Here is an 18,592-nt window from a genome sequence, read left to right as displayed (position 1 = left end):
GGCAACCCTGCCGGGTGCCCCTATCCAGAGTAAAATAATCAGAAATTAATCAATTTGTTTGTACCGCCGCTACCGGGTGTCTATAAAGTAACTTAATCCATCCAATAAAAGTATTCCTGTATATTTCCAAAATTTTAAAAAGATAATCCCATTCTACCATAACAAACGCCTTTTCGGCGTTCGGCGTTCAAGTGAGATGGCCACGACTGGAGTCTGATCATTCGCCACTGACCACATAATATTGATGAAACGCCTAATGTTATCAGAAGAGCTGCGGCCCCGAATAAACCCCACCTGATCTATATGTATAAGAGATGTCATAACTTTACTTAATTGGTTAGCCAGAATATTTGACAATATTTTTACATCTTGCTGGATCAGGGAAATTATACGGTAAATCTTACACTCACTTGGATCTTAGTCTTTTTTAAGAATCAGACTGATCTGGGCTTGTGTCTTGGTTGGAAGAAGCTTTCCATTCTCTAATGATACCGTATAAACTTCTAACAAAAGTGGAGCCAATTCTGTAGCATAAGATCTAAAAAAAAAATCAGTGGCAAAACCATTTGGCCTCAGAGCCTTGCCTGTAGGCAAGGCCTTAATTACCTCGCCAAACTCCTCCAAGGTTATCTCGGAATCAAGAGAATTTTTTTGCTCATTGGTCAATTTAGGGAGTTCTAATGGTTCCACAAAGTTTCTAATGTCTTGTATTTTAATGTAGATTTATCCACATAACCGCCCCGAAGGTGTGTTCCTCCACAAACAAGCTCCAGCCACTAGCGGGACCAGCACAAAAAAAACCCAAAAAAAACATTCAGTTTCCTCGGGCAGTCAAATGAATGTTCAGTGAGCCGGCCCGTTTGGCCGTTACATGAGTGGAACAGATGCCCTAATCACTCTTATGATTTGCAAGAAATATTCCACAAAACAAACTCCTTCCAATGGGAGGCATAAGCACAAAGATCGTGCAGATACATCCACAAACTGTCCCGAAGGAGTGTTATTCAACAAAACAAACTCAAGCCGCTAGGCAGAACCAACACAAAAAGAAACAAAGAAGGTACCCAGTTTCCTCGGATGATCAAGTGAATGTTCAGTGAGTCAGGTCCACTTGGCTGTATCGAGAGCATCACACAATGACTTATTCATTCCATTGACATTATAAAGGACATCGCTTGCAGTGGGCATGTAAATATTTTGCAGCCATCCCTAGTTTCTATTCTCAATTTGGCTGGGAACATCAGTGCAAAAGCAACCTTCCATTGATGTAAGAGTTTCTTGCATTCCTTGAATCGATCACGTTTCTCTCTTGTCGAATTTGCAAAGTCTGGGAACAAGAAAATGCTGTGGTTCTTCCAAGAAAGCCTTCCTTTACTCCTTGCCTCGCATAACACAAGATCTTTATCGGATGATCTCAGAAATTTGGCCAGAATTGCACGGAGCCTGTCTACCTCCACGGATCTCCAAGCCAGCTTATGGCCTGTTATGTCGAGCAGACTCGGGAAGAGTTCGTCTAGGAATTTCACCATACCTCTGCCTTCTTTGTTCTCAGGAATTCCAATAATTCGGAAGTTGTTTCATCGGTTACAATTCTCAAGGTCTTCCAACTTTTCCCAAACACCTTCCAAGTCCACCTTGGTCACTAGCAGCTAATTCCCTCTCCAATGACTCCAGATAATCGATCCATTTCTCGACATCCCCCACTCTTGTAACCAACTCAGAGAATTTTGTCGCTGTTAAAATTATTCTGTTACTACCCAAGCCTGCCTATAGGTACAGTAGCCCCCATGTTTACTTTGCCCTTTGTTTGGTGCTGCTGTTTGTGTACATGTGTCAGCAGGACTCTTGGTTTATGGAACATGGTACACAGTTTATTGTCACAGTTTTTATTTTGGTTTTGCTTTAGTTTTGTTTGCATCAAGTAGCAATTTTATTAATTTTTGTGTCACTATGTTCATAGAAGACAGTTTACAGATTTTTTTCTTACTGTAAATAAAGGTTAATTAATTGTATTTTTCAAAATAATGATAGGCCTACCAGTTAAGAGTTTAAAGATGATCTCATGGAGAAATTTCCCCAGATTAAATTATAATGGAAATGGAAATGGAAGTTTTGTAGAGAATAGTCATGGAGTGTCTTTTGGGTGACTGCAAGTGAATGGTACAAATACAAGGTCTGTAACAGATCAACTTTCTTATGGAGCACACATTTACATTTTAGTATCTTATTTATTCTTTTATTTATTTGTTAATTCTGTCATGCATTCATTTATTTATTATTTATTTGATTCTGTCAATGTTCAACGCAAGAGGTCGACTTGAGGCCAACGGGAGGTGCCTGTGTCACCACGTACCCCCTTTTCGAGAAAGCGGTTCTTTATTATTATAAATGAACGTAAATAAACAAATAAATAAAAATATCAGGGGTATACAAGTTATAAAACATTGTACACAAAAAATAAATAAATAAATAAATAAATAAATAAATAAACTCAACCTATGCCACCACCCCCTATGTTGAATATGCAAAACTTTACGCCTTTCTACGTCATAGACATTTAGCGGGAGTTTTAGCTTTTTCAACCCTTTACACACACACACACACACACCCCTCTGGTTGTGGAAGTTTATCGTTTAAATAGTAATTTTATTTTTTAGAAATGATTGGACAGAAAAGTATTAAATCGTTTTTCTCGCCAACGAGCAAAAAAAGAAATCAGGACGAGATAACTTCTTGCCACGGGGATGATGTGAGTAAAACACACTACTTTGCTCTGGCGCGTGTAGGCAGTAAAACATTTGACATGTCTGCACATATGGCTTCTAAATGAAAGCGATTTTGACTTAAAATTCACTTTTGTGTGACGGATTGTTATTGCCAGAGTATTCAAGCGGGATCATTCGTGAGAAAATAGGATTGTGATATTTCACTTTTTCCCGCTAAAAAAAATGTTTGCACATGTCCGGAAATAGTTTTACGTCACTTACCAAAACAAAAACTAGTTGCGGATTATTCCAAATGACATACTGAGAATATATTTGTAGAGCCAATCGAATCAAAATCAGTCTACATTTATTTTTTCTGTTAGTTCAGTTGCATTTATTGAACTCTCAAAAATTCTGGCCTTCATTGCATTTGTTGGACAGCTGAGTAGTTTCTATGTTATTTAAGTTGTACTTTCCGCGATAAATGAACATCAGAACTTTGATGTCGTTTGAGCTGACAGTCTGTTACAAATGTAAGAGACATAATGTTTTTAAACACTGCATTTCTTAGAATTTTAATTGTACCAGTGTCATGATATTTTGTCAAACGAACATCTACAAAATACACTACAATATCGTCCCAGGCGAAAAGGCAAAAGTTGGAGAGCAGCGACTTTACATGCTCGCCTTCACTGACACCCGAGCAACTGGAACGGATCGCCAAAAACAAGGCGGCGGCTCTGGAACGACTGGCGGCGGCACACCAAACTTGCCCGGACGGGTTCGGAGAGAGCTGGCGGAGCGCGCTCAACACAGAATTTGGGAAGGCCTACTTTAAATCAGTAAGTGATTGCAAATTAGAAAATATTTCGTTATTCGAAACAAGATTAATAGAGCAATGTTTCTCTTTCGCAGTTAATGGCTTTTGATGCTGAAGAGAGGCAAAAGCATACCATCTATCCACCTCCACATCAAGTTTTTACCTGGACACAAATGTGTGACATAAAAGATGTGAGTCATGTCCATACATAACACTAGGGAGAAGATAATAGGTCAGTCCTTTGCATAAGAGGAATACAATTTCCCCCTGGAGAATCCCACAGTCTCAGCCATGATGATTTTCCCTTGTAATGGCAGGTAAAGGTTGTGATACTTGGCCAGGATCCTTATCATGGACCTAACCAGGCTCATGGACTGTGTTTCAGTGTTCAGAGACCTGTGCCACCTCCACCAAGGTAATAGCTTGCAAGCATCTTTTAAACACATCTGAACATCCAGGCATTACAAGAATATATTTGATAAGTTATGATAAGGGCTATCATGATGTCATGCCATTTTGACACTTTCTTTTTACAGCTTGGTGAATATGTTCAAAGAACTGTCATCAGACATAGAAGGCTTTGAGCAACCCGGTCATGGAGATCTTACGGGATGGGCAAAGCAAGGTGTACTTCCCCCTCCGCTCTGCTTTTAATTACTTGCATATTATGGAAATTCCACTAATGATGCAAATTTTGGTTTTAGAAATAGTAGTTTTGTTTCATCAGCAGCAATTACAGTATTTACACACCCACACAGTGGTGTCATCGAGGTTGTTGTGACATCATGAGTTTTAATATGGTCTAAACTGAAGTTCTGACAAATTAATAATCAAACTTTGATCAGAAATAAAGTCTGTCCAATCTTTTAAACAATTAACATACACATTTAATCTGCTTAAACAATGCTTTAAGTGAGCAGTTGTTCGTTTTGTAATTCATGTGTCCAAATGACCATGTGATCATAGTATTCACTTCATCTCATTTACTTCATTTTTCTGACTATCCAGCAGTTAATCAATGCCAATGTGGCCATTTTATTGGTCAGTTTTTTTTTTTTTTTTTTTTTTTTTTTCTTGGTGCAGGGACCAGAAAAGAAAAGACACCTTTACCTGTTTTAAATAATAACAGGAAAGCATGAAAATCATAGGAAAATGTAGGGTCCCTTGTAAATAAATTTTCCTCATCTGTCTATTTATTCATGTTCATTGCAAAGTTAGGTTAATTGTCAATTTTTACCATGTAGGCATATGCCACTGTCTTGTTCAGATTTGTAGTAATCATATTATTAATTGGGTTATGAAACTAATATCAGTTGGGTTGTAACAATTGGGTCAAGGCATTTAAATATCACATAACCTACATACACTGTATGAGCAAAAGTTTGTGGACACTCCCTTTTAATTGGCATAGTTGGCTGTTCAACTGTGAGGACAAATCTTAATGCTACAGCATGCAGTGGCATTCTGAAGAACTGTTTGCTTCCAACTTTGTGGAAAGGGCCGCTATTTACAAATAATGTATTGAATCTTGTGTGGAAGAACTTGACTGGCCTGCACAAAGCCCAGACCTGAACCTCACTGAACACTTTTGGGATGAATTGGATGCCAACTGCGAGCCAGGGTCTATCACCCAACATCAGTGTCTGGCCTCACTGATGCTCTTGTGTCTGAATGAGGGCAAATCCATGCAGCTATTTTCCAACATCAAGTGGAAAGCCTTTCCAGAAGAGTGTAAGATATTATGGCAGCAAAGCGTGGAAATAAACCCTATGTGGTTTTGAAATTAAAGGGATAGTTCACCAAAAAGTGAAAATTCTCTAATTTACTCACCCTCATGATATCCCAGATGTGTATGACTTTTTTTTTCTTCTGCAGAACACAAATGAAGATTTGACATAAAGACACCATTAAAGAAATCCATACGACTCCAGTGGTTTAATACATGTCTTTTGAAGCAATATGATAGGTGTGGGTGATAAACGGATCAATATTTAAGTCCTTTTTTTTTTTTTTTACTGTAAATCTACACATTCATGTCCATATTCTGGTGTGGAAGTGACTTTCACTTTCACATTAAGCCACCTACTGGTTGGAGCTGGTCAAAAGTGGAGTAAAAAGGACTTAAATATTGATCTGTTTCCTCAAACACACCTATCATACCTTCAGAAGATATGGATTTAACCACTGGAATCTTATGGATTACTTTTATGCTGCCTTTGTCATTTTTGGACCTTCTGGTCACCATTCACTTGCATTGTGAGGACCAACAGAGCTTAAATATTTTTTTCTAAAATACATTTTTGTTTGTATTCTGCAGAAGAAAGAAAGTCATATACATCTGGGACAGCATGAGGGTGAGTAAATTATGTGAGAATTTTCATTTTCGGGTGAACTATACCTTTAAATGTCCAATATGCACATATGAATGTTGCTGTTCAGGTGTCCACAAATTTTGGCCATATAGTGTAAATGTAATTTGACCAAATGAATATGGGAATGTTCTTGTGCATATAAACATGGTCAATGAAATACAACCCCATTATGAATTGTGTTTTTAGGAGTTCTGTTGCTGAATGCTGTGCTGACTGTGCGCGCACACCAGGCCAACTCTCACAAAGACAAGGGGTGGGAGATCTTCACAGATGCTGTGGTATGCTGGCTCAGCACTAACTTGCAGGGTCTTGTTTTTCTTCTCTGGGGCTCCTATGCTCAGAAGAAAGGGGCTGCCATCAATAAGGTATGTTGGGTGAATAGAACTTGACGTTCAGTTATTACCTGAAAGAATTCCACAAAATTCTGTCGAATTTTACTTGTCAGGCCTAAATGTGTGACCAGTGACTACACTGTTGAGCAAAAATAATAAAACACATGTATAATCAGATTTTATCCTAAATTTCATAGATTTTATCCTACGTCAAAAGGAACAAACTGGGATTTATAAAGGGAGAAACTGATTGTGAATATCCTCACAATGCAAGTGAATGGTGACCAGAACTCTGACGGCCCAAAAATTACACAAGTCAGCATCAAAGTAATCCATAAGACTCCAGTGGTTAAATCTAAATCTTCAGAAGCGATATGATAGGTGTGGGTGAGAAACAGATCAAGAAGGTGCCCAGTAGATGGCGAAATGCATGAATCGCCAAAAACAATAGAAAAATATCTAAGTGAAAGTGGAGATTAATTGTTAAGAAAAAAAAGGACTTAAATATTGATCTGTTTCTCACTCACGTTTATCCTATCGCTTCTGAAGATATGGGTTTAACCACTGGAGTCTTATGGGTTACTTTCATGCAGACTCTATGTCCTTTTTGAAGCAACAACATTTTTGGGTGAACTATCCCTTGAATTAGTTAATAAATGAGTGACTCCACTTGCATACATAAGAATATTCTGATATCAGCATGGAGTCATATTGAGATTATGTATGCGTCATGTAATGCTTTATTTTGGATATCCACTGGAACAGAATATTTATTAATTGTCCTCTCTGTGCATTTCCATAAGAAATACATTTTGAGACGCATGAGATAACAGGCAGGTGTAATATTGGCCTACAGTATGTAATATGACAAATTTTTGGAGCGAGGAGAGAGAATAGTTTAAAGATGGCTAAATCAGTATATAGATGGAAATCTGTGAAAGCTTTGCTGATTTTGATGAAGTAACAATACTATTTATATTGTTGCTGATATTCCAAATGAGTATTTGCTGAATTGAAGCAAAAAAAAAAAAAACTTGTGCTTGGTTAAAATTTTGTATATTCTTTAATAGAAAAAATCATATTGAAATGCATGTGTCTAATAAGATTAAAGCTTTTGAGGTATATCTCTCAATCGTCATTTCATTCATGCCAGCCACAAAAAAACAAAACAAAAAAAAAAACATTTTTTATTAACATATTTATTTGTATTTTTATATATGTAGCCTGCTCTGGCATTATAAATAGTATAATTGTTTTACATTACAAGCTATTATTATGCACTTATAACCTAATATATTTTTTATTCACATTGGATTTGCTGAACTGTCATACATTTCTAAAGACCAAGGAGAGGCATTTGTCATGGCCAAATTCCCAAGCATTTGGTGTCTCTGAAAACCCCAAACTGTGGAATGTATTGGCTAAGAGAAACTTAAAAATCAAAAGCCCTATACAAAAATTAATTGCTGGGTCTCAGGAGGATAATGACCTTTAACAAACCCTGATGTATCAAATATGATACAATAAAAAATCATATTAAAATAAAATGTGATATTTTTTTTCCCCTAATAGGTTGAGAGAACAGCGTTTTTTTTATTTTATTTTTATTATTTTTTTAATCTAATATTCTGACTATTATTTCAAATGTCAGGCTTTTGTTTTCTGTCTCAGTATATTAGGATATTTGTGGGTGTCCTGTAGGTGGAGTCCATACACTTATTCACGATTTAACAAAGTGAAATGCATTTAGGAACCCCTTTTCATGCAGACGTTTTATAAATCACTCATGGGAACATTTAGGGAATTGTCATATGTTCACATATAGTATAATGTACAAGTGCATCTTCATAAAGATTTAAAACACAAAAACAGAGTGAGACTATTTTATTACCCATAATATATTATATTATTATCCCTAATATAGTATGTTATTTTATTAGATTTGTCTAAGCAACTCCAAAAATTTTAAAGCCATTTTTCTCAGTTTCAGTATTGGTGTAATTACTGTGTTTTGGCTTTGTAGGGCAGTACATATTTAATCAAATGTTCCAAGCAAATGGCTATACATAACTGTTTTTCATTGCTGATTTGTAGAAACGACACCATGTTCTGCATGCAGTCCACCCCTCACCACTATCTGCTCACCGTGGCTTCTTCGGATGCAAGCATTTCTCAAAGACCAATGAACTGCTGAGGAATGCAGGCAAGCAGCCCATTGACTGGAAAGCACTCTGATGTTTCCCTTTTTGGCTGAATCAACCATGCAAACAAAATGGAATGTTGTTGGTCCTGTTTTTAGTTTTTTGTTGTGTTGTTTTTTTTTTGTTGCATTTTTAAGTGATCAATGTGTTCCTTCTCAGTACACTATATAGTTGTTTTATATACTGGAAGGGTAGGTAAATAGTTTATATTAATTGCTATTCATTTAACCCCGTTCTTTTTTCACGCAGCTCCATGAATAACTCTTCAGATTTGTGTTTGTTCGTTAATGTTATTTTAGCTAAGTCACACTTCTATTTTATATAGAGGAAGGTTTCTGATCAGTGTGTATTTTAAAACTTTTGTCATGTACAACACTAACAGCAGGGGTGAAGTGTTCGTGTTTGTTATGCCTGTAAATACAATAAACTATTTTCCCACAGAACATTATTGCTTTGACAATCTAAATGTGTGTTTTAAGTAGGATGGACTCTGTTTTACGTTATCGGTAGGCATAAAAATGTGGTATTTCAAATAACGTTGTTTTGACTGACTTGCACAGTGTTTCTCGTTCTCCCAGCGTTAGTCAACCAATCGCGATCGGGTCGGTCATCGTGAGGCTACGACTGTTTTGAGTTAACGAAACATCAGCAAGTTTCAAGTGATAGCATTGAGGCTAATGTTGAGGGCGTGTTGGAATGTGAGCGCTTTGGAATAGCAACTAAAGCTATCTAACTTGACCCAAGTTACACTGAGGACATGACATAGTTCACAGTGTTATAGTTGCAATATTTCTTTAGAAATTTGAGAGCATTTACTGTTCGCTATGGCTACGCGAGAGATAAGGCAGTACCGAAAGGCAACGATGATGTTCAAGCAAGAGCAGGACTACGATTCTGATGCGATGGAGTCGAACATTTCATTTAAAAAACATGATGGACGTGAGCCTCAAGTCATCCACAGTGGTCATTTTATGGTGTCCTCTCCTCATACCGATCACCCTCCGAAGAAAGGTTACGACTTATACACTGTTAATAAACAAACCTGCCAGACGTATCACTTTGGAAAGACTAGCACATCGCATCTATCCGTCGATGCTTCCCTGATGAAGCTCTTTTGAGTGCATGACCCTTGCATACAGGTGAGTTGGCTAGTCAACAAAAATGAAATTAAGTTTATGTTGACCTGGTTTGAGCAAGAACCTTTGTTAGACCACAATAAATGTAATTCTGCCAACAAAGGACTGACTACGAACAGACCAGAGTGCTGCTAGTTGCCAAAAGTTTCAAGAAAAATGGTATGACTGACACTTAAGTTTTAAAAACAAGTTTGTGGAGGTGTCTTATATCAGTCTACTCTTTGGTGGTGTTGCTGATGAGGGGCAGTCAGTGGATTGTTTTAGTAAGCTGTTTAACTGCTCACCTTTGTTTATTTGTTTAGCCTTTGTTGGTCAAATAAACAATTATAGTTTCCTTTTTCTCTCTCTCTCTCAACCCTTTTTTCTCCCCAATTTGGAATGCCCAGTTCCCAGTGTGCTTCTTGATTAAGGGCAGTGTCTCGTTTGGAAGGCTGTGTCCTCCGAAGGTCTCATTTGTCAGCCGCATACGTCATCGAGGCTGTCTTGTTTAATAAAAGCGAGTAGGACACTTCAAATGCAGCCTTCGAATGCGACTTTCTTTCACGGGAATTTGGAGGATGCATGAGGCGTATCCTTCGTGGGCACTCACAACCCACAATTCTTTGCTTCAACGGAAATGTCTAAAAAAAAAATTTAAAAAAATAACGCCAATTTGCTCGTAAATATGATGTTCAAATGCAAGTAATGTTAATTCCCAAGTTGAAGTACCTCAGTAGATGGGTGCAGAGTATATAATATATAATTAATATAAAGTATTAGACTAAACTACACCTGTAAAATCTAGTTTCTTTTCTTTACATCATTATAACTATCCTAAAATACATTCCTCATACATTCCCTTCCAAAGGGACTTTGTTCCCTTCTCACTTGAAGCTTGTTAAAGAGTTGTGTGCTGTCATAGCAAACATGTTTTGTTTCCGTCTGTCCTAAGGAGGCTGTCTGGTTAAACGAGGCTTGTTTAAAGGAGGACACTTGGTATACAGCAGCCTTCAAATGACACATCCTACCTAGCATGCAGCCTTCGAAAGGAGACACAGTTAAGAATTTTTTCTCCCCAATTTGGAATGCCCAATTCCCAATGGCGCTCTAAATCCTTGTAGTGGAGACTCGCCTCAATCCAGGTGGTGGAGGATGAATCTCAGTTGCCTCTGTGTCTGAGACATCAATCTGCGCATTTTATCAGGTGGCTTGTTGAGCGGAGATGTAGCGGTGTGGAGGCTTCACGCTATTCTCAGCAGAATCCACGCACAACTCACCATGCTGCCAACACCAAGAGCGAGAATCACACATTATCCACCAGGAGGAGGTTACCCCATGTGACTCTACCATCCCTAGTGATGGGGCCAATTTGTTTGCTTAGGAGACCTGGCTGGAGTCACTCGGCACACCCTGGATTCGAACTCCCGACTCCAGGGGTGGTAGTCTGTTTCAATACTCGCTGAGCTACCCAGGCCCCCTATAGTTTCCTTTTTTTAAAGTTATTTAATTTCGTTTTAAGATGTTATACAGGTGCATCTCAATAAATTAGAATGTCGTGGAAAAGTTCATTTATTTCAGTAATTCAACTCAAATTGTGAAACTCGTGTATTAAATAAATTCAGTGCACACAGACTGAAGTAGTTTAAGTCTTTGGTTCTTTTAATTGTGATGATTTTGGCTCACATTTAACAAAAACCCACCAATTCACTATCTCAAAAAATTAGAATACATCATAAGACCAATAAAAAAAACATTTTTAGTGAATTGTTGGCCTTCTGGAAAGTATGTTCATTTACTGTATATGTACTCAATACTTGGTAGGGGCGCCTTTTGCTTTAATTACTGCCTCAATTCGGCGTGGCATGGAGGTGATCAGTTTGTGGCACTGCTGAGGTGGTATGGAAGCCCAGGTTTCTTTGACAGTGGCCTTCAGCTCATCTGCATTTTTTGGTCTCTTGTTTCTCATTTTCCTCTTGACAATACCCCATAGATTCTCTATGGGGTTCAGGTCTGGTGAGTTTGCTGGCCAGTCAAGCACACCAACACCATGGTCATTTAACCAACTTTTGGTGCTTTTGGCAGTGTGGGCAGGTGCCAAATCCTGCTGGAAAATGAAATCAGCATCTTTAAAAAGCTGGTCAGCAGAAGGAAGCATGAAGTGCTCCAAAATTTCTTGGTAAACAGGTGCAGTGACTTTGGTTTTCAAAAAACACAATGGACCAACATCAGCAGATGACATTGCACCTCAAATCATCACAGACTGTGGAAACTTAACACTGGACTTCAAGCAACTTGGGCTATGAGCTTCTCCACCCTTCCTCCAGACTCTAGGACCTTGGTTTCCAAATGAAATACAAAACTTGCTCTCATCTGAAAAGAGGACTTTGGACCACTGGGCAACAGTCCAGTTCTTCTTCTCCTTAGCCCAGGTAAGACGCCTCTGACGTTGTCTGTGGTTCAGGAGTGGCTTAACAAGAGGAATACGACAACTGTAGTGTCTGTGTGTGGTGGCTCTTGATGCCTTGACCCCAGCCTCAGTCCATTCCTTGTGAATTTCACCCAAATTCTTGAATCGATTTTGCTTGACAATCATAAGGCTGCAGTTCTCTTGGTTGGTTGTGCATCTTTTTCTTCCACACTTTTTCCTTTCACTCAACTTTCTGTTAACATGCTTGGATACAGCACTCTGTGAACAGCCAGCTTCTTTGGCAATGAATGTTTGTGGCTTACCCTCCTTGTGAAGGGTATCAATGATTGTCTTCTGGACAACTGTCAGATCAGCAGTCTTCCCCATGATTGTGTAGCCTAGTGAACCAAACTGAGAGACCATTTTGAAGGCTCAGGAAACCTTTGCAGGTGTTTTGAGTTGATTAGCTGATTGGCATGTCACCATATTCTAATTTTTTGAGATAGTGAATGGTGGGTTTTTGTTAAATGTGAGCCAAAATCATCACAATTAAAAGAACCAAAGACTTAAACTACTTCAGTCTGTGTGCATTGAATTTATTTAATACACGAGTTTCACAATTTGAGTTGAATTACTGAAATAAATGAACTTTTCCACGACATTCTAATTTATTGAGATGCACCTGTACTTAAAATCCTTATTTATGCTCAATTTAAAGTTACTGCATGTTTGTAAAATTAGACGCCCCTTTCTCAGGTCACGAGTTTTACTATTTGAGAATGGTGCAGATCATTTTTAATTTGTAACTTTAGAAAGCAGTCACAAAGAAAACGACATCAAATATTTAAAAACTATTTGCCTTGTAATTTTGTTGCAAATAAAGGTTATGAATGAATACATTTATCTGTTTTGTTAATGAACATCTTGCAGTGCTGCATTTGAGAGTAAATTGGCAGGAAATTTAATTTCTAGATTAGCTGGGTGTAACTAGTTGTCGTTTCTCTCATTTCTCCTTTAAAACCATAGATTTAGGGGCAATTCTCATGAAACTGAGCTGGAAGCATGGCAGTGAGGGTTTCTATATAATAATCAATATAAAATTATATTCTGAAAATTTAACACAAGACATATACATGTGTTCCATCTTGCACATAAAGATTACAAAGGATTTGTAATTGTCAATATAGTCTTCGTGTCTGCTTCGAAGTCTCTGCGGAACAATAATGGGCGTTTCTCAATCTATGGGTGTTTTCAAATCGGTATGGGCGTTTTTCAACTATAAAATTAAAGTAAGGATTCTCAATGTAGTAGGCAAATCGTGTAAAGCCCCGTTCACATTGTCAGCGATTCTGTCGCTAGATTTCGCTAGTCTCTGTATTTGTCGCTAGTGGCCGTTCCTACTGCTGTCACTCTAGCGTTATTGGTTGGCTGTACAACTTGCCATAGCTTCAGAAAAACTGATCACAGATGAGCTAGACTGCCAGTAAAACAAATATATAATTCTTATTTACAAGGAATCATTTGTTTTGCCTCTAATAATTATCATTCTGCATGGGAGAGTGATTTTATGTAAACTACAGCTGTGCTCAATGCATCCTGTCATGAACAAGATGAACAATATATTAATGTATGCATTAAACTCACTAACAATGTCGACAATGTCTGGTACATTATCCAATTTGATAACAAATCAGTTTACTTGCCACTAAAATGAACATTCTGGACGGGAAAGTGTTATAAACTGCATCAATACTCAATGCATTAAATAAAAACAAAGATCGATCTTTCAATGTATTAATCAAACTCGCTCAGAATGCTGACAATTTCTGACACTGTTTTCCATGCATCACTGTTTTATTAAATCCTTATACAGAAACATGATATAGAACAGGAAAATAAATGACAACAACAACAATTCCATCTTTCCTGCACTCGTCTCCATTATCTCACAGGAGACAGATGACGCGAGCTTCACTCTCTTTTATCATTGGCTGTCGCTGATTGATATCGCTCTGCATTTGCATCAAGTTGAACTTTTCTCAACTTTGTCTTGTCGCTTGACACGCCCACATCCTGTCGCCAACGGTTGCTGTCACGTCGTGTCGCCTGAAGCGACAGGAGACCATACATTTTCAATGAGAGCTGGCGACTTCTGGCGACACGAGCTGTTGCCACAAAGATCTCCTTTGGAAGCGACAAGACAAGTTGAGAAAAATTCAACTTGATGCAAATATCGAGTGACATTCACGAGCGACTACCAATGAGAGTGAAGACAGAGGAGCTTACGTCATCCGTCTCCAGGCAGGGTGAGTGTGAGATACTGGAGTCGACTTGAGTGCAGGCAAGACGGAGGAAAATTTTCTGTGAGCGAATTCACTGTTCTATATCAGTTGTCTGTAACCAAATCCATGGATATGGCCTAATAAAATGATGCATGGAAAACCGTGTCAGCATTCTGAGTGAGTTTGATTCATATATTGATATAGCGTTCGTCTTGTTTAATGGAATGACGCATAAAACACTGCTGCAGTTTATATAAAACACTCTCCCCTGCAGAATGGGCATTTTTAGAGACAAAAGAACTGATTCCTTGTCAAATTAGAATTATATCTTAGTTTTATCAGCAGTATAATCTGTAGTCAGCATTTTAAATGCTACTATGGACAGTTGTGCAGTCCACCAAAAATGTTAGAGTGGCGGCAGCATTAGGAACGCCCACCAGCGAACCAGACTGCAAAGTCTAGCGACATGCTGCCAACTGTGTGAACAAGCTTAAAGCGGTTGAAGAAAGCCCATCCTGGTTTAAAAACGCCCACGGATTGGAAAACGCCTATTTTTGTTCTGCAGTGACACAAGTCCCGAAGCTTCGCATCATGCCTAACAACTAGGGGTGTGCAGCAAAGCCATTATCTGTATTTTTATCTGTATCTGTTCATATGTCAAAATTATCTGTATCTGTCTCTGTATTTGGATAGAACCAAAAACCGGGCTTAAACCGGAAGTGCGTTAAAACTAAATGAAATGCCCATTTTTAAGTGTTACTTTTACATTTATAGTTTCTATTAATAAAATATGCCTTGTATATGCCTTTTTCATAATAATAGCCTAATAATAATAATAATAATAATTATTATTATTATTATTATTATTTAAAAAATATTTTATTCTTTTTTTTTCTTACCATATGAAGCTGAATTTGTAGGCTACATTAACTGTGGAATATGTTGTTAACTGTGGTTTCTCCTGGTATTTCAGATATTAATATATGCTTGAAACAGAATTTTCATTTGTCTGTGCATGTATAACAACATTATTCTGAAGTAGTGTCGAGCAAAATGTGAAATGTCAAGCACACATTTTGCAGTGAATAATAAATACAAATTCAAACATTAAAATCAAATAAATATAGCCTACAAACAGGTGAAAGTCCCGTAGGTCTATCAGGAATTTAGCACAGTTTAAAGAAGAAGAAGAAAAGACGGAGTTTCAGTTTCTTCATTTTACATAAGGAGGAATATTCTCTTAGATGAATACTCTGTGGAGAATTTAAACCTTTATAGAGCATTTTAACTTTTTTCGGAATAAAGTCTTAACCTTAACCTTAGTTAATAACCTTAATCGCTGATGTGGATATAAATGTAGTCATCTTTAAGAGACGGAAAGATGAGCTCCAACTTTAAATCACTTCAGGTCAGGAATTTAACATCGTGCTCAGGTTTAAGCTATAAATAAATACATGAGAATCACGTGTGAATCTTGTGATACATTAACATAGACATTTCAAGTGGAAAGTGTACATTGTCATATCTTAGTTAAACTGACAAGCTCCAGACGTGCACAATTAACAGATACCACAAACTGAGTCGAGACTGCGTCCATCCGGTCTGAAATCTCAAAAGTGCGCATTTTCATTCATAAGGTTTACACTTTAGAAATATTGGCTGCACAGATTCATAAATTTGTTGTAATTTTGGATATGTTGATTTAAAATGACACTTTATCCTTGTGCTTTTTGGATAATCAGTTATACAATTATTTTTTATATTATTCGGATGAATCCATTATTCATATTGAAGTCATTATTCGTGCCTTTCCAAATAAGGTATTCAGCTTCGGCAAATCCCTAATAACAACGCCCTTCAGCCGTGACTGTGTTCACAATATGCCACAGCTTTTATAAAATGGTCACCACATAATAAAAATATTAAGGACACAAATTTTCATAAAATCTTTAGATTTGTAAGGTAAAATCATTCATTGCCATCCTTCTGCCAGAAGATATAAATCAAATCACTTTTATTGTCACACAGCCATATACACAAGTGCAATGGTGTGTGAAATTCTTGGGTGCAGTTCCAATCAACATAGCAGTCGTGACAGTGATGAGACATATACCAATTTACAATAACATCAAATTAACACATCACAATTTAAAGTCTAATATACACATAATTACACACAACACAATATACAAATAATAACATACACTGTACAGTACAATACACACAATATAGATATACATTATTCAATAAAAAAAAGTATATATAGAATGTACAGTAGGTTGTACTGTATTGACATTCAGGCTGTCGGTTGATAGTAAGTTGTTAAGAGAGAATTTAATATAATAATAATATAATTTATGACAGTCCAGTGTGAGATATAAGAGTAAGAGTAATAAAGTGCAGTGCTGATGTATTTTGATCGTGGGAGATCAAGAGTTCAAAAGTCTGATTGCTTGGGGGAAGAAGCTGTCATGAAGTCGGCTGGTGTGAGTCCTGATGCTGCGATAATGCCTGCCTGATGGTAGCAGTGAGAACAGCCCATGGCTCGGGTGGCTGGAGTCTCTGATGATCCTCCGAGCTTTTTTCACACACCGCCTGGTATATATGTCCTGGAGGGAGGGAAGCTCACCTCCGATGATGTGTCTGGCAGTTTGCACCACCCTTTGCAGTGCTTTGCGGTTGTGGGCTGTGCTATTGCCGTACCAGGTGGAGATGCAGCCAGTCAGGATGCTCTCTACAGTGCAGGTGTAGAACCGTGTGAGGATGTGGCGGTTCATTCCAAACTTCCTCAGCCGTCTCAGGAAGCAGAGGCGCTGATGAGCCTTCTTCACAACGACTTCAGTGTGGATGGACCAAGTGAGTTCCTCAGTGATGTGGACACCCAGGAACTTGAAGCTGCTGACTCTCTCCACTGGTGTTCCATTGATGGTGATGGGACTGTGTTCTCTGTCTTTTCTTCTGAAGTCCACCATAAGCTCCTTTGTCTTACTGACGTTGAGGGAGAGGTTGTGCTCCTGACACCAGTGTGTCAGAGTGTGCACCTCCTTTCTGTAGGCCGTTTCATCATTGTCAGTTATCAGACCTACCACCGTCGTGTCATCAGCAAACTTGATGGCATTGGAGCTATGTGTTGCCACACAGTCATGTGTGTACAAGGAATACAAGAGTGGGCTGAGAACACAGCCCTGTGGGGCTCCATTGTTGAGGGTCAATGATGAGGAGATGTTGCTGCCTATTCTAACCACCTGGCGTCTGCTTGACAGGAAGTCCAGGATCCAGCTGCACAGTGTGCTGTTTAAGCCCAGAGCCCGGAGTTTCTCATCTAGCTTGGAGGGCACTATGGTGTTGAATGCTGAGCTGTAGTCTACAAACAAGATTCTCACATAAGTGTTCTTTTTTTCCAGGTGGGAGAGAGCAGTGTGCATAGTAGTATGCAATGGCATTATCAGTGGAGTGGTTGTTGCGGTAAGCAAACTGCAATGGATCTAGAGAGAGAGGCAGCACAGAGCAGATGTAATCTCTGATTAGTCTCTCAAAGCATTTGCTGATGATGGGGGTCAGAGCAACAGGACGCCAGTCATTTAAGCAAGTGATTTTTGATTGCTTTGGAACAGGCACAATGGTGGATGTTTTAAAGCATGTGGGGACTACAGACAAAGAGTTGAAAATGTCCGTAAAAACACCAGCCAGCTGGTTCGCGCACGCTCTGATGACGCGGCCCGGAATGCCGTCTGAGCCCGCGGCTTTGCGGATATTCACCCGTCGGAAGGATCGGGTTACATCTGCTACAGAGACGGAGAGTGAACTAACCTCTGTAGCTTCGGCCGCGAGAGCTCTCTCCGCGAGGGTGGTGTTATTTCCCTCAAAACGAGCATAAAAAGTATTTAGCTCATCTGTTAGAGAGGCAGCGGTGTTTTTATTCCATTTAAAGTCCGTGATGATGTTAATTCCCTGCCACATGCTTCTAGAGTTGGTGGTGTTAAACTGTCCTTCAATCTTGTTCCTGTACTGGCGTTTTGCTGTTCTGATGACTGGCTTGTTTATGCTCCTCCGCGTTCCCAGAATTAAGAGCAGAGGTCCGCACATTAAGTGCCGTGCGAACATCGCTATTAATCCATGGCTTCTGGTTCGGATAGATCCATGTTGTTCTGATCAGAACGACGTCCTCTACGCACTTTCTGATGAAACACATTACACTATCAGCGTAAAGCTCGATGTCGTCATCAGAGGCGGACCGGAACATCTCCCAGTCCGTGTGATCAAAACAGTCCTATAGCGTAGAGTCTGATTGGTCCGACCAGCACTGGATCGTTCTGAGAGTGGGTGCTTCCCGTTTCAGTTTCTGCCTGTAAGCGGGC

General features: G+C 38.7%; 2 protein-coding genes across 5 annotated transcripts in view; both read left to right on the top strand.

Moving 5' to 3' along the window:
* The first annotated feature begins 2,568 nt into the window (after positions 1-2,568).
* On the top strand, positions 2,569-8,868 carry LOC127436077 (uracil-DNA glycosylase-like). The gene is made up of 7 exons (XM_051690012.1): positions 2,569-2,749; positions 3,350-3,547; positions 3,621-3,716; positions 3,843-3,940; positions 4,062-4,150; positions 6,084-6,262; positions 8,324-8,868. The coding sequence occupies exons 1-7, from the start codon at positions 2,660-2,662 to the stop codon at positions 8,462-8,464; spliced, it is 891 nt and encodes a 296-aa protein (XP_051545972.1). The 5' UTR covers positions 2,569-2,659; the 3' UTR covers positions 8,465-8,868.
* A 186-nt stretch (positions 8,869-9,054) lies between these two features.
* Positions 9,055-18,592, top strand: part of LOC127436300 (MLX-interacting protein-like) — a 44,941-nt gene continuing 35,403 nt past the window's right edge. For all 4 annotated transcript variants that reach the window (XR_007896363.1, XR_007896362.1, XM_051690383.1 and 1 more), the window contains exon 1: positions 9,055-9,569. Coding sequence is in view for 2 of the 4 variants with exons in the window: in XM_051690383.1 (XP_051546343.1) it covers positions 9,553-9,569 (17 nt within the window). In the remaining 2 variants the exon portion in view is untranslated. The remainder of the gene's footprint in view (positions 9,570-18,592) is intronic.

This window comes from Myxocyprinus asiaticus, chromosome 4, assembly GCF_019703515.2.
Source record: "Myxocyprinus asiaticus isolate MX2 ecotype Aquarium Trade chromosome 4, UBuf_Myxa_2, whole genome shotgun sequence".
NCBI lineage: Eukaryota > Metazoa > Chordata > Actinopteri > Cypriniformes > Catostomidae > Myxocyprinus > Myxocyprinus asiaticus.
Note: the sequence above shows the minus strand (reverse complement) of the source record. Positions and strands in the feature narration are given on the sequence as shown.